Raw genomic sequence first — 15,745 nt, 5'->3', positions numbered from 1 at the left:
GGAGGAGCTAACGTAGCACGGAGGGAGCTAAAAACAAAGTTTGAAGAAATTTCGCGCTCGCTACGTCAACAAGTTCTACGGCTACTTGCGATATCTGCAAAGCCAGTGTTTCGAGGGGAGGGAGGCAGAGGCACAGCAAATAATAACGCCACCAACTAAGCCAAGCCCCTCCAGAGGCATCGTGCCAAAGAACGGGACCAGTTCAACGAACCGAAAAAAAAAAGGGGACAATTCGGAGAAGCAGTTAACAGAAGAAGTTTGACTTAACAGAAAAGGTTCTCGAATTCATTATTCTGGTTGAGTTTCCTCGGACAGACGTAGGAAACGAAGGGCTTCCACTGCCTGTCAGTTAATTGTGATTTAACATTTACATTTTGTTACTCACCAATTTGTTGCTGGATTAAAAGGTCTACACTTGAATTGTAATTCCCTGTTTAATTCTGAAGATTTTTTTTTCTACCAACTTGCCGCTGCACGATTATTCATTATTTTAATAATAAGTAACAGTTCATTAAGTTTATATTCACGCATTTATTTTTTTACATTTATTTCTTTTTTTTTTAACAAAGTTAGGAAAGAAATGTTTAAGTCAAGCCTGACGTTGCCTCACACATAAAAGAATTTCCCCAGTCTCCTCCACACAGTGAGGCATATACAGCTTACTCACTAAACACTGGTATCAGATCGGGACTCTGGATTGGCCGATACCCAAAGCCCAGGTATCGATATCTGGACTAAAAGAGTTGGATCAGTGTTAACCCTACATTTGGTACAGGTCTGGTAAGATGGGGTCAATATAGTTCAGCCATAGTGAATGTACACGCATGTTTTCACTGCAGTGTGAAAGAGCCCACGTGCGTGAGTGAGGCGGAAATATGTGATATCAGGGCCCAACGGTGACAACGTCTGTGTTAAGGACTCAACAATGAGAGTAAAGTAAGACAAGTAAAGGGCAGTTCGTCAGCCGGACTGGTAGCGCTGTTAGCAGCATGAGAGCCGTAATAACATAGGCGGTGCCAGGAGCAGGCTGGGAGGAGGGGGCAGCCCATTAACTACCACCAGGAACAATAAATAGAGCACAGGGCGGCTGTAGCTGGTTTTACACACGTCACGATTTAAGTATAGGTGCTGGTCCGGGCTGCTGCGTGTGCAGTGCAGTAAGCTCCTACCTGAATGTACAGAAATGGCCAGAAGAGAGAGGGAGTTGAACGAGCTGCAATCTGCAAGTTTATGGAAATGGCAGTTCATCATTCATCAACAATAATCAACCAGTAAACTCACGACACGAAACAGTGTCTTCGTACTCGAGCCCGTGGCTGTGAAAACGGTCAGGAAAGGAGGCGCATCACAAAAAAAGCACTCGACACATGCAGTCAACACTTTGTTTTACGCGTCTGTCAATTCCTGATAATTTTCTAGAAAGATTTCTCCTATAATCTGGCAGTAATTATAGGTACAGTCAACTCGAGACGACTTTGAATGAACCCATTTTTGGCCTGAACCGATTCTGATTAATCGCTAACGTCGCATAACGTCTGTTCGTAGATGAACGGCCCGTCAAGACACATTCCACGTTCAAAATGTGAAATGAGTCTAGGAGCAAGCGCGGGGTGTATCGCATGGGGTACGTGAAAAATAAAGTTTCCAGTCAACGAAAGATGGGAAAATATTTGCTCAGGTCTCAGTTCATCATTCAGCTGTACTGGGCAGATTCCAGTTATAACTGTGTGTGTGTGTGTGTGTGTGTGTGTGTGTGTGTGTGTGTCTGTGAATATAAAGCACACATTTTAAGCCAACGACCGCCCTGGATGAAGACACGTTAAAATGTAGGACGGACGCTTTTGCATCATCAGTGTAACACGGTTGTTTTAAAGAACGACATGTTCCAGCAGGTATTGCAGCAGATGACTGGCAGTGCTTCTTATGGTAAAATACAGCTTCCCTTTGTCCCCCACACACACACACACACACACACACACTGCAGGGGTTTGCTCAAGGCTTCACATAAATTATAGTGACAAGCCCTTGTCTAGATGTTCCCTGCGTCTCTCCCAGTCCCCCTCTGTTTTATAACACTTTTTTATTTTATTTTATTCCCCCCCCCCCTCTACCATGGACACACACTGGCTTGCCGCTGCGCTCCTATCAGAAGATTTACATGTGTGACCAATCCAGACCCTTCCTTCTATCACCAGGAGAGACTATACGGCTACACACATTGCCGTTGCTGGGCTGAATCCCCGGAGAAGCAACATTTGAGGTTCACAGGAACGAATAAAAAGTGACCGTCATGATTACAGGGCTGCGGCTAATGATGGGTTTCATTATCGATTAAACTGCCGATTATTTTTCTCAAGGCCGTTAAATAGTAGGGGAAAAAAATGCCTGTCACAGTTTTGCCTGAGTCCAAGGAGATGAACAGTCCCGAACCTAAAGATATTCCTTTTACACTGATTATAAAACACAGCTGATCTTCACATTTGAGAAGGTGATAATTTGTCAATAATCAAAATAGATGCGAATGAATTATCTGTCAATCTACTAATCGATTCATCGATGCAGCTCTATCCACGATTGCAGATTAGTGGCAGTGATATAGAGGTGGTGTTTACCTGGTGTTCTCTTATTAAATGCTGGCTTTAATAGGTTTACACCATAATTAAAAAAAAACCTTTGTGGGGAAATCAGTTGCTGTATCTGGGCTTGAATTTCAAGTTGTGTCCCGTAGTTTCTCGACTGTGAGCTGATGAAGTTTAAACTCGTGCTTCAGTGCATCGGCGCGGCCTGGCAGGCGAATAAAAGGACCTTACAGCACGGATCAATAATGTGTGCCGGCTCTGTCCACGGAGACACGACAGGTCATGTAATTTACAGTTTGATCTAAAAAAAAAAACGACCTTCAGAAAAGAGTATGAAGCTTGTTGTACGCAGCCTTTGCGAGTATGCACTACTCGTACAATATATGTTTGTGTATCTAGATGCGTTACATCCACTCTGCCCGACAGTCTACCACTTAATTTAATAATTAGATTAGATTTTCTTAGCCCTAAACCTGGTTCTGTTTTTCATTTTAATGCATTTGTCCATACAGACGTCGTAGATAAGTAAGAGAAGACCAGGCCATAAAATGTACTGCACATTTAAACATGTTTTTTCAGCTGTGAACTAAAGGATGTGACTGTGCTGTGCTGAAACACTCCAGTGCTGGTGTTGATGCTGACATTTCTTACTAAGGTTATAAATATCAGCATTTCATGGGTTGAAAATGGCTCGAACCGCCTGCTACTGTTTTAAATCATGATGACATTCGGTCAACCGTTTGGGACTCATCTACGTCGTGAAATTCACGGGGAAAAAAAGATAGTTGACGCCGTCTAATCCGAGGAGGGGGGGTGGCTGGCCAACTCCCCCAGCACCCGTCCTTGAGTGGCCGCCTGTGAAACCACATTCATTTTCAAATATATACTAATCCAGACTCATCATTCACAGGACTTGGGGCTATTTTTTCGCTAACCCTCTATTTAGCATTTTTCAATTTCGACTCACGGCTCGGACTTGCAACGCACATTTGCACAACACTGCTGTTCTCACTACGGGCTGGGCTCCGGGAGCTCTGGGGCTGCAGTCGCCAGCTCTAACTGATACGGCTCGGGACCACCATGGTCCTCCATCACACTGATGTCCGCTTCATGGGATTCTGGAGGGGGGGGGGGGAACCTCCTCCTCTAGCGTAGGTGCCTGGCGATTCTGCGTCGCTCTCGGCTTTTCTCTGGCCCAACTCCTGCCTCTCGCATCCACGCCCTCCGCCCCTTGCCCACGTTTGAGCACTTTTCTAAATTACGGTGTGGGTGGAGTAATGCTCAGAGCTGGGGGTGTAGTTGCACTTGAACGAGCTCCCCTTGGACCTTTTCACTCCCCCTGAACTTTACTTTCCATTTCATTTCTGTGTCGTTCGTTTGATTTTCAACTTGTGCAAATACGTGAAACTAAACAGCAGCACTTTAACTGAGGTGTTCGCCTTAACCAAGTCGGCAGTGCTTTATGTATCAGTGGTCACAAGAGGGCACTAAACCATTCCCCACAGAGGAAGACACCATCTCCATTTATGTCACCTTTCCTTGACTGAATGTGACACACATGTGAGACAGTTCTGCTCTCACATAATAACAGGCAGTGTTGCCGTGCAACAGTTTTTTTTCCTTTTTTCTTCCTCTTGCTTCAGGGTTCCCCAGACAGCCGCAGTTGTTTGAATAGACAGATGTTGCAGCTGTTCTCACAGGGGATATATTGCAAGAGGTGTGTTTGTGCTTTTGTGTTCTTGTGTGTGTGTGTGTGTGTTTTGTTTCTAGACGTTAATATAATGTGCCGTTGCCGGTCTCTACAGGACACCATCGGCGCATGGATGTTGCGGCAGGCTCGTTGTTAGTCCCCACGTTAACACCGTGGCTGCTGCTCACATGACGTGCCTCGAGGTCGAGCCTGTTAACTGCCGTGTGTTTCCAGTGTGGTGCTGCGATACCAGCAGCAACTGTCTCGCTCACTTGAGCTGGAAAGAGCAATTTAAAGCACCGCAACACATCTGGATAGCCACGCTTTGCCTCCTTGAGTGTAAACAACACATACTTTACATTATTTCTGACCATTTTTAGATTAACTTCCCACCTTTCAGGCAGCTATTGCTTCTTTACTTCAGTAAACTATGAAAATGAACCATCAGAGACTTGTATATACCGTAATATACCGATATGGGAAATCAGTCACAGTAAACAATTTGTTTCCTTGACTTTTTATTATATTTTCATTGTATTGAAGTTATGTCAAATTGTTTTGAGGTGAAGAAGCAGGAACTATTTTCACTCCAAAATCAAATCCAGGAGACGAACAATGAGTAAACGTTGTTGTCAAATAAAATGAATAATGTTAATATGGTTGCTGTCGAGCAGTCGATTTTTAAACTCGGACAATCATTGCAACCGCATTAACTCTTTTCAGTAATGTAAGTATGAAAACATAAGGACTTTAGCTTTCCTTGTGAAAGTCTGTCTTTGAAAAAGTCCTGGATATTTTTGTTATTTACTAAATTATGGACGTTTTTAGTTGCTGAAATATTACCTGGTGTTGTTTGTGATCTGGCTTGATCTCGTGTGAATGTTAATTTTCCTCTCCTTACTATCATGTTCTAGTGGCATTGTATTGAAATCTGTATAATGTTGTCATATTATTCTGCAACCTTTTCTTTTTCATTTAAAAAAAATGAACTTAAATATTCTCGACGTATTTTCTTAACCGTGGAAACAGCAGCTGACGAAACGGCTTCAAAACAGTTTCACCTCAAGGTCCATTTCAGTAGCTGTTCTGGAGCTTTCAGTCACGTCCCATGATCTTTGGAAACAGCCTCAAGGTCCAATTACTTGTTATTTCATGTTATCCAAATTGTTTTGCCTGATTGGTTGAGGATCAATTTGTGGCTAAATGTTTTGTCGTGTTGACCATTCACCCGATGATGAAGATCTGTTTCAGAACGTTGCCTCTTCAATCTGGTAAAGGTTGGGAGTTAGATTCCAGTGTGTGGACAATCTCTGCTTTTTGCTTTTCATAAAAAATTCTGACTGACTACTGTACCTGTGCACCGTGATGGATAAAGCAAGGAAAAGTTCTGGCTACCTGGACTGCAGGCAATCCGCCTACAGACTTATGGAAAATGGTTTCCAGTAAAGTGAAATATGTAGGATTTGAATTGAATGTTTTAAAACATGCAAAATGATGTGTACTGCATATTCCTGAGTATATCATTAGGATACAGTATGACACCACTGCTAACTCCTTCACTTTCTACCCCTCTCTCTTCTCTCTTTAAACCCACCCCCCTGTTCCTACACCCCCACTTTGACAAACCGCTCCTGGCTGCAGGTCGAGAGAAGAGAAAGGGTCCCATGATCTCTGCCGGTGATGCCGAGTTCCCCCGGGATTACCACACCCTGGCCGGCGGTGGCGGCGGCCGCGGGGCCCGGCGGTTCCCCGACAACACCAACGGGGGGTTCACGTCGTCCTCGCTGGACCGCCGCCACAACGCCGTGGCCGCCAAGAGCCTGGAGGCCCTGAACAGCGTACACAAGGCGGACATCGAACGGCAGCGAGACGTGCTCATGGATCTCCAGAAAAACAAGTACTCCAACAGCCCCGGCAGCATGTCGCAGGGCTCCGCTGCTGCTGGACGACAGGTATCTTCACCGGGTACTTAATACACCTAATTAGCTGACATCAAGAGACAAGACAACAAAGACTGCTGTAATGTCTTGCCATGGTAACGTGAATATTATTAAAACTGCATCAGCGGCGGTCACTAAAATCCTTGTTAATACTGCATGTAATTAACAACACATCTCACATACGCACACACACACACAATTAATTTCCATAAAAATAGCCCAAGGTCGGATTATTCTGCCTTTTCCTAGGATCCTCCTGAGGGGCCGGTAGACTGAGAGGACTCTCCCGCACCATACAGTAGCTTAATCATGCCGAATGTGACTGTTTACCTTGGTGGACGGGAAACACTTGTTTAAAATCAAACAGCTGCAGTTTATCCAGTGTTTCTTTCATTGTACGTAAGGATATAAAGCCCTCAGAGAAAACCCAGAGAAAACACCACGCATGCTGAAAAATATCAAAGCAGCTAGTATGAGGGGAAATTGTTCTCAATGAATGTGTCCGTGTGAACCGACAGGAGGCAGGATAATACATGGTCAGAGCTACATACTGACTATGTAGAGACAAAAACTAGAACGGTGTATGGTCAAACTCTGTCTTTCTTATGCCTCGTATCCTGACTGATGATGGTTTATTTCCACTGTTTCTCTCGGGGGGGTTGATATGAGCGTTACGGCACCTAAATAGCAGAGGCTCCACCGACGAGCTGATGCTTTTGGTCCATCCACCTGTTTTTATGTACATTTTTTAAATATACGTAGTTGTGCTTCTATCCGCCTGTTTTTATGCAATTTGTTTAAATATAGGTATTTAAAAAAATTTGAGGGGAAATATTTTTATGCTTGGCTTGGAATAGAAAGGTTGGCACATAGAAATAGATATGCAATAAAGGCGGATGGAAACAGATTTTCAGAATACAGCTTGACGTGGTGACAGATTCAAAAATATCGACGTGGTAGTTTATTCATCAGGAACGGAGCAGAAGAAGTCATTCAACAGATGTGCTGTATGTATGTAGGGTGGCTGTCTGGAGCCAATCCGAGGCGTCGAGTTCGTTGTGTCAGGCCATTGAGGGCAATGCTACAAGATCGGTAATTAATGGCAGCATTTAATCGTCATCTGATTTTGGCGTCGGCGTGAATCCGGATCTGAAAAACTTTATGGGAAAATCTGTCCTTGTTCTCCCATTGACTCCTGAAATACTGCACCTCTTGAATGAAAAATCTGACAAATATTTATTCCACGATTGCCTCTCACTGTATTTGTATTTTAAAACCAGTCCAGGTCCACATTGCTATACAGTAACAAATCCAGAGGAGAGTGAGGCCTTGGGGGGAGGTATGAGCCCTCTGAGTGCTTTCCGTTTCCACATGTGAACATTTTCTTCCTGGGAGATAATAAGAGCATATTGATGGTCTTGGAAACCCACACAAGCGCATTACGTGGCGAGATGCCTCTCGGGCTTTACACTCACACAGTGGAGGCATTTTTATGACCGGCTTGCTGGGTCAGTAATGGCCACTTTTTTAGTGGTTATTATCTGAGAGAGTGAACCATAGAATATGGAGAGAAGCGTTTAAGTGAGATAGTGAGACAATGTCAGAACGTGAAATATACAATATGAATCTCTCCCCTCCTCTTCCTCTCTCGGCGTCATACTCTCCCTTTCGTTCCGCCATCAATCACCGCGTGCTCTGACCATATACCTGTGACGGATGGTCAACACAGAGCAGCCTGCTTCGGCGTTTCTCTCGGTCAACATTTAGAGGAAATACTCGCGTTCTTTTCCAGTGAGAGATGATCCCACGTCTTCGCATTAAGTACACAGCTGGGGTCAGGATGTTCCTAGCCTAGCTTAGCATAAAGAAAGGAGGCAGGGGGATAAGGGCTACGCGGGCCCTGTCCAGAACCTCTAAAGCTCACTATGTAACAGACTGAATCTTGTTTGTTTTCCTGCAGGTGAACAGACATGTACAGTATCTCAGGCTTTAGTCTGGTCAAATAAGCCTAATAATCTGATGAGAAAGTGAAGTCTTCATTATTCAACGTGATGCCGATCTCACGTTAGGCTTCTTCGGGTCGGGAGGCGACTCTGCCCGATCCATGAGGCATCCGTCATGAAGTTCGTTTTCAGTCAACACGCAGCCGACACAGTAGCGTTTTCTAGGAGCAGTCAACAAAGAAACAGGCTCGTTTAAGAATTGTTATGTCTCTTAAACTGACCTGTAACAACACGTGTAGCTGCATTAATCTCATCAGTCTTTATTTCAACTTTATTTGCACAGGAAGGTGACATCTGCATTCTTAATACAGCCCATACAAAACACTGATTGGCTTGGTTGTTTTTCCAACCTTGGACCCAGGAAGTAATGCATAAGTAGCTGTAGTTAAGCATTAGTTAAGGTTAGCGCTGCAATTATTTTCATCTTTTTTGTTTGTTGATTAATCGATTGATCGTTTGATAAATAAAACGTTAGAAAATTATAGAAAAATGAATCGGGCAGTGCCCTGAAGTCGCGCCTCGGCTGCTTCGTTCACGCGTCGCGATCACTGGCTCATCCATCAGCTTCGCTACCAGCTGACCGGTAACGACAAATCGCATTCAAGCAGGTGTAAAGGACAGCCTCGATAACCTGACGACTCCATTACAGTCACGCCCCGACCTCCTAGTCATGCGCTGAGGTTTTCAACTGTTGGTTTAAGATTTAATGTTAGTGTGTGTGTTTGTGTCGCGACGCGACGTGCGTTCGACTGAAATTTTCCCATCTTTGTGAAGCTAATGAGACACAACATGTTAATTAGTGAGCTTTAGAGGTGATTTACTTAAGACAGAGTAAACAGTTAAGACCAACTGTTTCCTCCTGCCTCTGGGCTTCACGCTAAGCTAGGTTAACCACAGCCTGACTCCAGCTCCAAACCTGACACGCAGATCAGATTGATATTGATCTTCTCATCTAATTCTCGGAAAGACAGCAAGTAAGCGTGCCTCCCCGAATGTTGAGCTATATCTTTAAGTCTGCTCTCTCCGTTTCTTTCTCATCCCTCCCTCCAAACCTGGGCCGGCTGCTGTCCATCACGTCCCAGCCTGCTCTCGTCTCAACCGTTCATCTCCGCCTTCCTCTCCACCCACTGTTTGCTGTGCATGTGCTGTGTCTATTTACCCAAAGCACACCATCTATCTCCTGAAGGAAAAAGGTGGACCGAGACGGGGGGGGGGGACTTGGAGAAACTGGTGGAGTCTGCTGTCGTCATGGCAACCCACTGGTTCCCATATAAGGCAACTGAGTGATATCATATTGTTGGCAATGCCTGGGCTTTGGAAGCAGGCACACGCTGTACTGAGTGAGAGGCAGCAGCAGCGGGAGAGAGACCGAGCGACAGGGAGAGCCAGTGAAGGAAGGAGGGAGGGTTTTTTTTTTTTTTTATCGTTTGTGTCAGGGACGGGGGGCGAGAGACAGTGATAGACAGAAGGAGAGAGAGAGAGGTGGGTGAGAGAGAGAGAGGACGGGAGGAAGAGGAGGAGGGGCAGGAAGGGATGCTAACTGCCTCTTAGGCGCTACTACGGGTACCAGCGAGGGGGGACTCTGGCTGATCCTCGGGGCGCGGGAAAGACACAGAGCCGCAGTGGAAAAAAAAATAAAAAATGGAGAGGGGGGAGGAGGAAGAGGGAGGCGTGTGGAGCGGGAGGATGCGCCAGGCGGCCGACGTGCTCATTAAGTAGCGACGGTAACCCTCTCTAACCCCGTCCTTGCATCCTCAGCCGAGACATTTGGGCATTCCTCTGTGGTGCCGCCGTGACTGTGTGACGCTTGTGTTGCTGCATGAATGAAGATGGAGTGGAGCGTGCAGTGATGTAAAGTACAGGAGTGTGTGTGTGTGTGTGTGTGTGTGTGTGTGCGTGTGTGTGTGTGTGTGTGTGTGTGTGTGCGCGTGTGTCTTCATCTTCTTAATGTATGTGGAGGCGCGCGAGCGAGCGAGCGTCTGCGTGTGTGTGTGTTCAGTACAGGTGATGTAAACATAGTTGGACCTGATGAGCACACAACTCCTCGTCTCCTCCCTTTCTGTTTAATCCAAGTGTTTGTGTGTTTTTTTTTGTTTTGTTTTTTTTGTTCTGTTTTTTTTAGGGGAGGGTCCATTTGTTCCCGAGCAGGCAGGTGTTGTCCAGGTGTGTCTGTGCTGCCGCAGTGACGTGTTCATGTATTTATGTGAAGGTTTGCGGGCACATGTCGTGAAGCCCGTGAGGGTGCGTAGGAAGCAACGACAAAAAGTGTGCGTTAGTGTATGAGCGAGTGCACACGTGTTGGTGTGTGTGTGTGTGTGTGTGTGTTCGGGCCGGAGAGGAAGCAAGGCGGACTGCGAGTGAGGGCTGGGGGGTTACAAAGATGGCTACTTGGCATGCAGGTCAGGCATGCATTTCTCTCTGCTCATCCCTCTCTTCCTCTTTCTCTTTTCTCCCCCCCCCCTCCCCGTCTTTTCTCCCCTCATCTCTCTAAGCCCTCTCTGTCTCGGTGCATACGTGCGCCTCGGGATTTCAGCTCAAGTGATTGAGAAATATTGCAGGCAGTAATCACTGAGTCACAGTGCATAGGGGACCTGTTTGCATTAGATGAGACAGGTTTTATGTTCCAAAAAATGTCCGCTTGCTGGTGCATTCAATTATCTGTGGAGTGACTTGGCGGTAATTTTTGCCATTCCAATTTAAGTTGAATAAACCACAGCTGTGGGTGATTACACTGTGCACGGCTCCTTGTGAATGGTAAGATACATTAGGGATTATAACACAATTGGTGCCCGGCTTCACCATTATCAATTGTTTGTTTCTGCAACAATAATTCTGACGAGAACCTGTGAGAAGGGTGTTAATATTAACACCTATTTCCCAGTTGTCAACTTGTAATTACAAAGCCAACGCGTGGAAGTGCTTCAAAGCTGAAGACATGAAGTCAGCCGGGCGTTTTTGGAGGTTTCGAGCTCTGTATCTTGAGAAATTATCCTTGAAGGCAATTAAAGCAATTGAGCAATTGAAAAGCAAACTGGTGAGAAATGAATGTAAGTAGGGCACTTATCGATCGCAAACGTTTTTATTACGGGAAGGCAAATTGTCAATCGGTCAAATGTCAAAGCTTGTGCGTCAAAATCATTTACGGTACATCAGAAAGCAGATGTGACTGTGGTATTGTTTTGTCAGTCCTGCAAAAATACAGAGTCAGATCAAGAGAGCAGCAGCATGTAAGTTACAGACAGAAGGGCAATAGAAATATACAGTCAAGACCGGAACTATTTGGACCGTTATTTTTTGTTTTGTTCTGCGGGCTCTTTGTTTCGGCACATTCAGTTTCAAATAAAATAATGGATACTGTGTTAAAGTGCCCAGTCGTCGCTTTAACTTGAGTAGGTTTACATCAATATTGAAACAGCTGTGTGAGAGATACAGCCCTTTCAACACATAGTGCCCAAATTGCAAGGCAACTACAGTGTTTTCTCGAGCAGCCGTGTGTCGTTTCAACGTTAGCTCGTGCGCAGAAGAGCTCACATGTGGCTTGTTTCAGAGTGAGAAGGAGGTGAACGTTCAAGTGAAGAAGATAATAATGAGGCTAAAATAATAAAGCAAAAATCTACCAGAGAGAGACCAAGGGTTTGCCGAGATGAACAGAAGCAGGTGCACGCAAACTATAAAATGGCAGGAAACCTGGTAGACAGAGGAGCATCAGTCTTGTGGATGAGCAGAAAATCATTTTCACGGTGAAGAAAACCGCCTTTATGACTGCACAGCGAGTCAAGAACGCACTGCAGGATGTGGGTGAACATGTTTCCTGGTCAACGATCAAGGGGAGACCTCATGACCAGAACTGCAGAGGATTCACCATGAGACCAGGCTGCAGTTCCCAACAACACACAAAAAGAAGCCCCGTCGAGTTCTGCAACAAAGTTCTCTGGACTGATGAAACAAAAATCAACCACTGTAGAAATTAAGGAAAGAGGAAACAGTGGGGAAAAAAAGGAACGGCTCCTGACCCAAAGCCAGCACCCACCCTTGGGCATGTATGGCTGCCAATGGCACTGGCACACTGGCATTTATTGATGATTTCACTGCTGATGGAAACAACAGGATGAATGCAGAGGTTTACAGGAGCAAACTGTGAGCTCAGATTCAGTAAAATGCATCAAAACTCACTGAATGACGTTTCATCACTCAGCACGACAACGGTCCTAAACATACGGCCAAAGCAACCACAGAGATTTTCGAGGTGAGAAGGTGGAATATCCTCGACTGGCCGAGTCGGTCACCTGATCTCAGTCTGACCTAGCCGACTGGCGTAGACCAGACTAAAGGCCACAACAAGCAAGAGCCGAAAGAGGCTGCAGTGAAGCCGTGGTAGAGCGTCCCCAGGTAAGATACACAGAGTCTGCTGATGTCTGTGAGTCCAACACTTCAGCCAGTCTCTGACTGCAGAGGATTTTCCACAAAATATTACTTCAAAAGTAAGAAAAGCTCAAACAAAAAATAGTGAAAGAAAAGCCACAATAGGTTCTTCCCCGAAGATTAGTAGTAGTGGTAGTAGTGCTGCTGGTAGTGCTGGTAGTAGTATTAGTGGTGGTAGTAGTAGTAGCAGCATTAGCAGTAGCAGTAGCAGCAGTAGTAGCAGTAGTAGTAGCAGCAGTAGCAGTAGTAGCAGCAGTAGTAGCAGCAGTAGTAGCAGTAGCAGTAGTAGCAGCAGTAGTAGCAGTAGCAATAGTAGCAGCAGCAGTAGTAGCAGTAGTAGTAGTAGTAGTAGTAGTAGTAGTAGTAGTAGTAGTAGTAGTAGTAGTAGTAGCAGTAGTAGTAGCAGTAGCAGTAGCAGTAGTAGTAGTAGCAGTAGCAGTAGCAGTAGTAGCAGTAGTAGTAGTAGCAGCAGTAGCAGTAGCAGTAGCAGTATTAGTAGCAGTAGTAGCAGTAGCAGTATTAGCAGCAGTAGTAGCAGTAGCAGTAGCAGTAGTAGTAGCAGCAGTAGCAGTAGTAGCAGTAGCAGTAGCAGTATCAGTAGTAGTAGTGATAGTAGTAGCAGCAGTAACAACAGTAGCAGCATAGTTTATTTTTCCGTCAAGTTGTTTTTATGTTGGTTAATAATTATGTTGTCTCTAGTGTAGATAGGTTTGTTTGGTAATCATCATGCAGAATTAATAGTTCAGGCTGAATGCTTGACGTTTTCATCTTACTTTGATTTATGAAAACTGTAAAAAGAAATGTAAACAATCTCTCCAGTCTGCTTCTTCGTTTGTTGTCTGCCGCCTTATTAAGGTTTATCCATGTGAGGATGTTTTAAGTTAAATCAGAACTATAGAAAAACAGGAACACGGTTGGTTGTAAGACTCAAGTGATCTTAGACAATTTTCAAGACTCAGGTGGCTGATAAAACTGCTTGTGGACACACTAATCTAAGAGATGAATGAAGGTTGGAAGCCATCCTAAATATTTGCTGTGTCAACACCACTTGTCTGCAAAATATGAAAAGAAAGGGGAGTTTAAGGACAGAGAGAAGCCTAATTGTTTTGTTTGGTCGCAGTGCAGCCGAAGCTGACTGAGGCTGTGTGGCATCAAATCAGGTATGATTGTGCGGTTTTGGTCACCGGGCTTGGACACGGGCCCAGAAGCCACAGTGAGCTCGGAAATCTGGGTCACAGCAGCCCACATGCCTGTGGGGGTCTTTCTTTCCTAAACTCTGTTTCTTCTGTCCTGCTTTCTTCGCTCCATATTCAACATAAAGTGAGATGTAATTTTTTTTTTTTTTTTTTTTAAAGTTGCAGCTGAGATTTCAGAAAAGCGAGCTGAAACAATATTGGGGATCCAGGCAGCTCCCACAACAGCTGCTCAAACATGAATTAAGTTCCACCTACACCTCAGTTTAATTATTAAGAGAATCCGTCTTTTCGTGAACTCTCACAGCGTATGTGATGGAATTTAGACAGATTTTGAATCTAAAGTCGCATTAAAATTAATCAGAAGTGCAAGTCAGTGTTTGAACTGATGCAGTGGAAGCTGCAGTGTCAAATGTGCGCACTCTCCCTTTTTGCTAAGAAAGTGGCAAATTGTTTGTTGTGACAGTGGATTTGTAGACTTCTGTGTTCAAGACATGGCAGCCAACGAGGTGCTGAGAGTGAACAGGCAGCATACAAATGTTCATATTATAGAAGCTTTTAGTTACCGTAAGACGTTTGGCTGAAGCTTTCCTTGGAAAGAATCAAATTATTCCCTGCAAGTCTGGTGATTCAGAGTCAGAAGCTCCTTTGTAATGATGTAGTCGGTAGTTGAACGTCTGCAATCGTTTGCCACAATCAAAGTAGTAGGAGAACTCAAACTCTTTCTCCTTTCACTCTTCTGTCCCTCTGTCAAAACAGCAGGGGGTCTGCAGGTCTTGAAAAGTCTTAAAAGGCATTGAATTTATTACCTCAGCAAAAAAGGCCTTGGATGGTACTAAAAAGTTTCTTGCATCTCTTTATTGTGGTTCTGTGCCTCTTTGTGGTTGTTTGGCGTCTTTTCTGGCCTTTTTGTGTCTCTTCCTTTTTTGTCCTTCTGCGACTGGTGTGACTGCTCGGGAAAAAAGTATTGAGCTGCACTCTGTGGTATTAAAAAGGTCTTAAAAGTCCTTGAATTTGAATACTGCAGGAACTTTGAAACCTGAGGGACTCATGCTTGTCAACGTTTTTCTGATTTTTTTTTTCTTTTTTTTTTTTAACCTTCATCTTTCATTATGGTGTCAAATGTGATATCTGATTCAGCTACGAGTCTCATCGGCTGTGGTGGGGTTCGTGCTTCATTCGATTAGCTGCGGAGTCAGCCTCTAACAGAGGTCTGCGTTCATTCAAACGCTGTTTGCTGTCAAACAACGATACGCTGCAGTCCACAATGCGCAGGTTCTGATCACACCTGGAGTCAGAGTCAGCCACGACTGGGCCGAGCTGTAGAAAAACATTTGACAGTGTCTCCATACAATAATGTATAGAGGCGGACATCTTGGCACAAAATAGAGCAGTCCGATCCAAACGGCCCGTCTTTGCCCAGAAGCTAATTCTGCGCCATCATGTGTGCATAATTGATGGGTTTTGAGATTGGTGCTGCCTCTTCTATTGAGCCAGAGGACTTGAATAAATACAGACTGTTATCTGGTGAGCTGTGTATTGGTATTGGTCACTACTGAGCTAGTTTTTGGGTTTTAGCTTTTGCACCTCTTTCAGACATGTCTTTGTTGACATGACTGGACAGGCAGTAATGATTGCCGGTGAAGAGTTGTTATAGCTTTTGATAATGAATCCTTAAATGCAGTCAGTACGTTAATGGAGGTGTCAGTCGTCATGACTGCTACGCGTCTTATCATATCGACAGTCTCATCCAGCTGCTTTAACAAAGACCACAATGGAACCAGTCAGACTATGTTGTGTTACAGCTGATGATTGTTTTTGTTTTTCCGTTGGGATTGTTTTCTTCTTGGCAAATAAACTAAAATGTAGAACCACTGGAGATCACGTAATCTCCGCCAGAGCTTCACAGTGCTCAAAC

General features: G+C 44.7%; 1 protein-coding gene across 1 annotated transcript in view; it reads left to right on the top strand.

The window, feature by feature from the left end:
* Positions 1 to 15,745, top strand: part of LOC120794431 (SRC kinase signaling inhibitor 1-like) — a 101,453-nt gene that overhangs the window by 37,113 nt on the left and 48,595 nt on the right. Inside the window, exons 2-3 of the mRNA XM_040135517.1 lie at positions 5,911 to 6,221; positions 11,864 to 11,869. Of these exons, the coding sequence (XP_039991451.1) occupies positions 5,911 to 6,221; positions 11,864 to 11,869 (317 nt within the window). The remainder of the gene's footprint in view (positions 1 to 5,910; positions 6,222 to 11,863; positions 11,870 to 15,745) is intronic.

Source organism: Xiphias gladius, chromosome 9 (assembly GCF_016859285.1).
Source record: "Xiphias gladius isolate SHS-SW01 ecotype Sanya breed wild chromosome 9, ASM1685928v1, whole genome shotgun sequence".
Classification (NCBI taxonomy): Eukaryota; Metazoa; Chordata; class Actinopteri; order Istiophoriformes; family Xiphiidae; genus Xiphias; species Xiphias gladius.
Note: the sequence above shows the minus strand (reverse complement) of the source record. Positions and strands in the feature narration are given on the sequence as shown.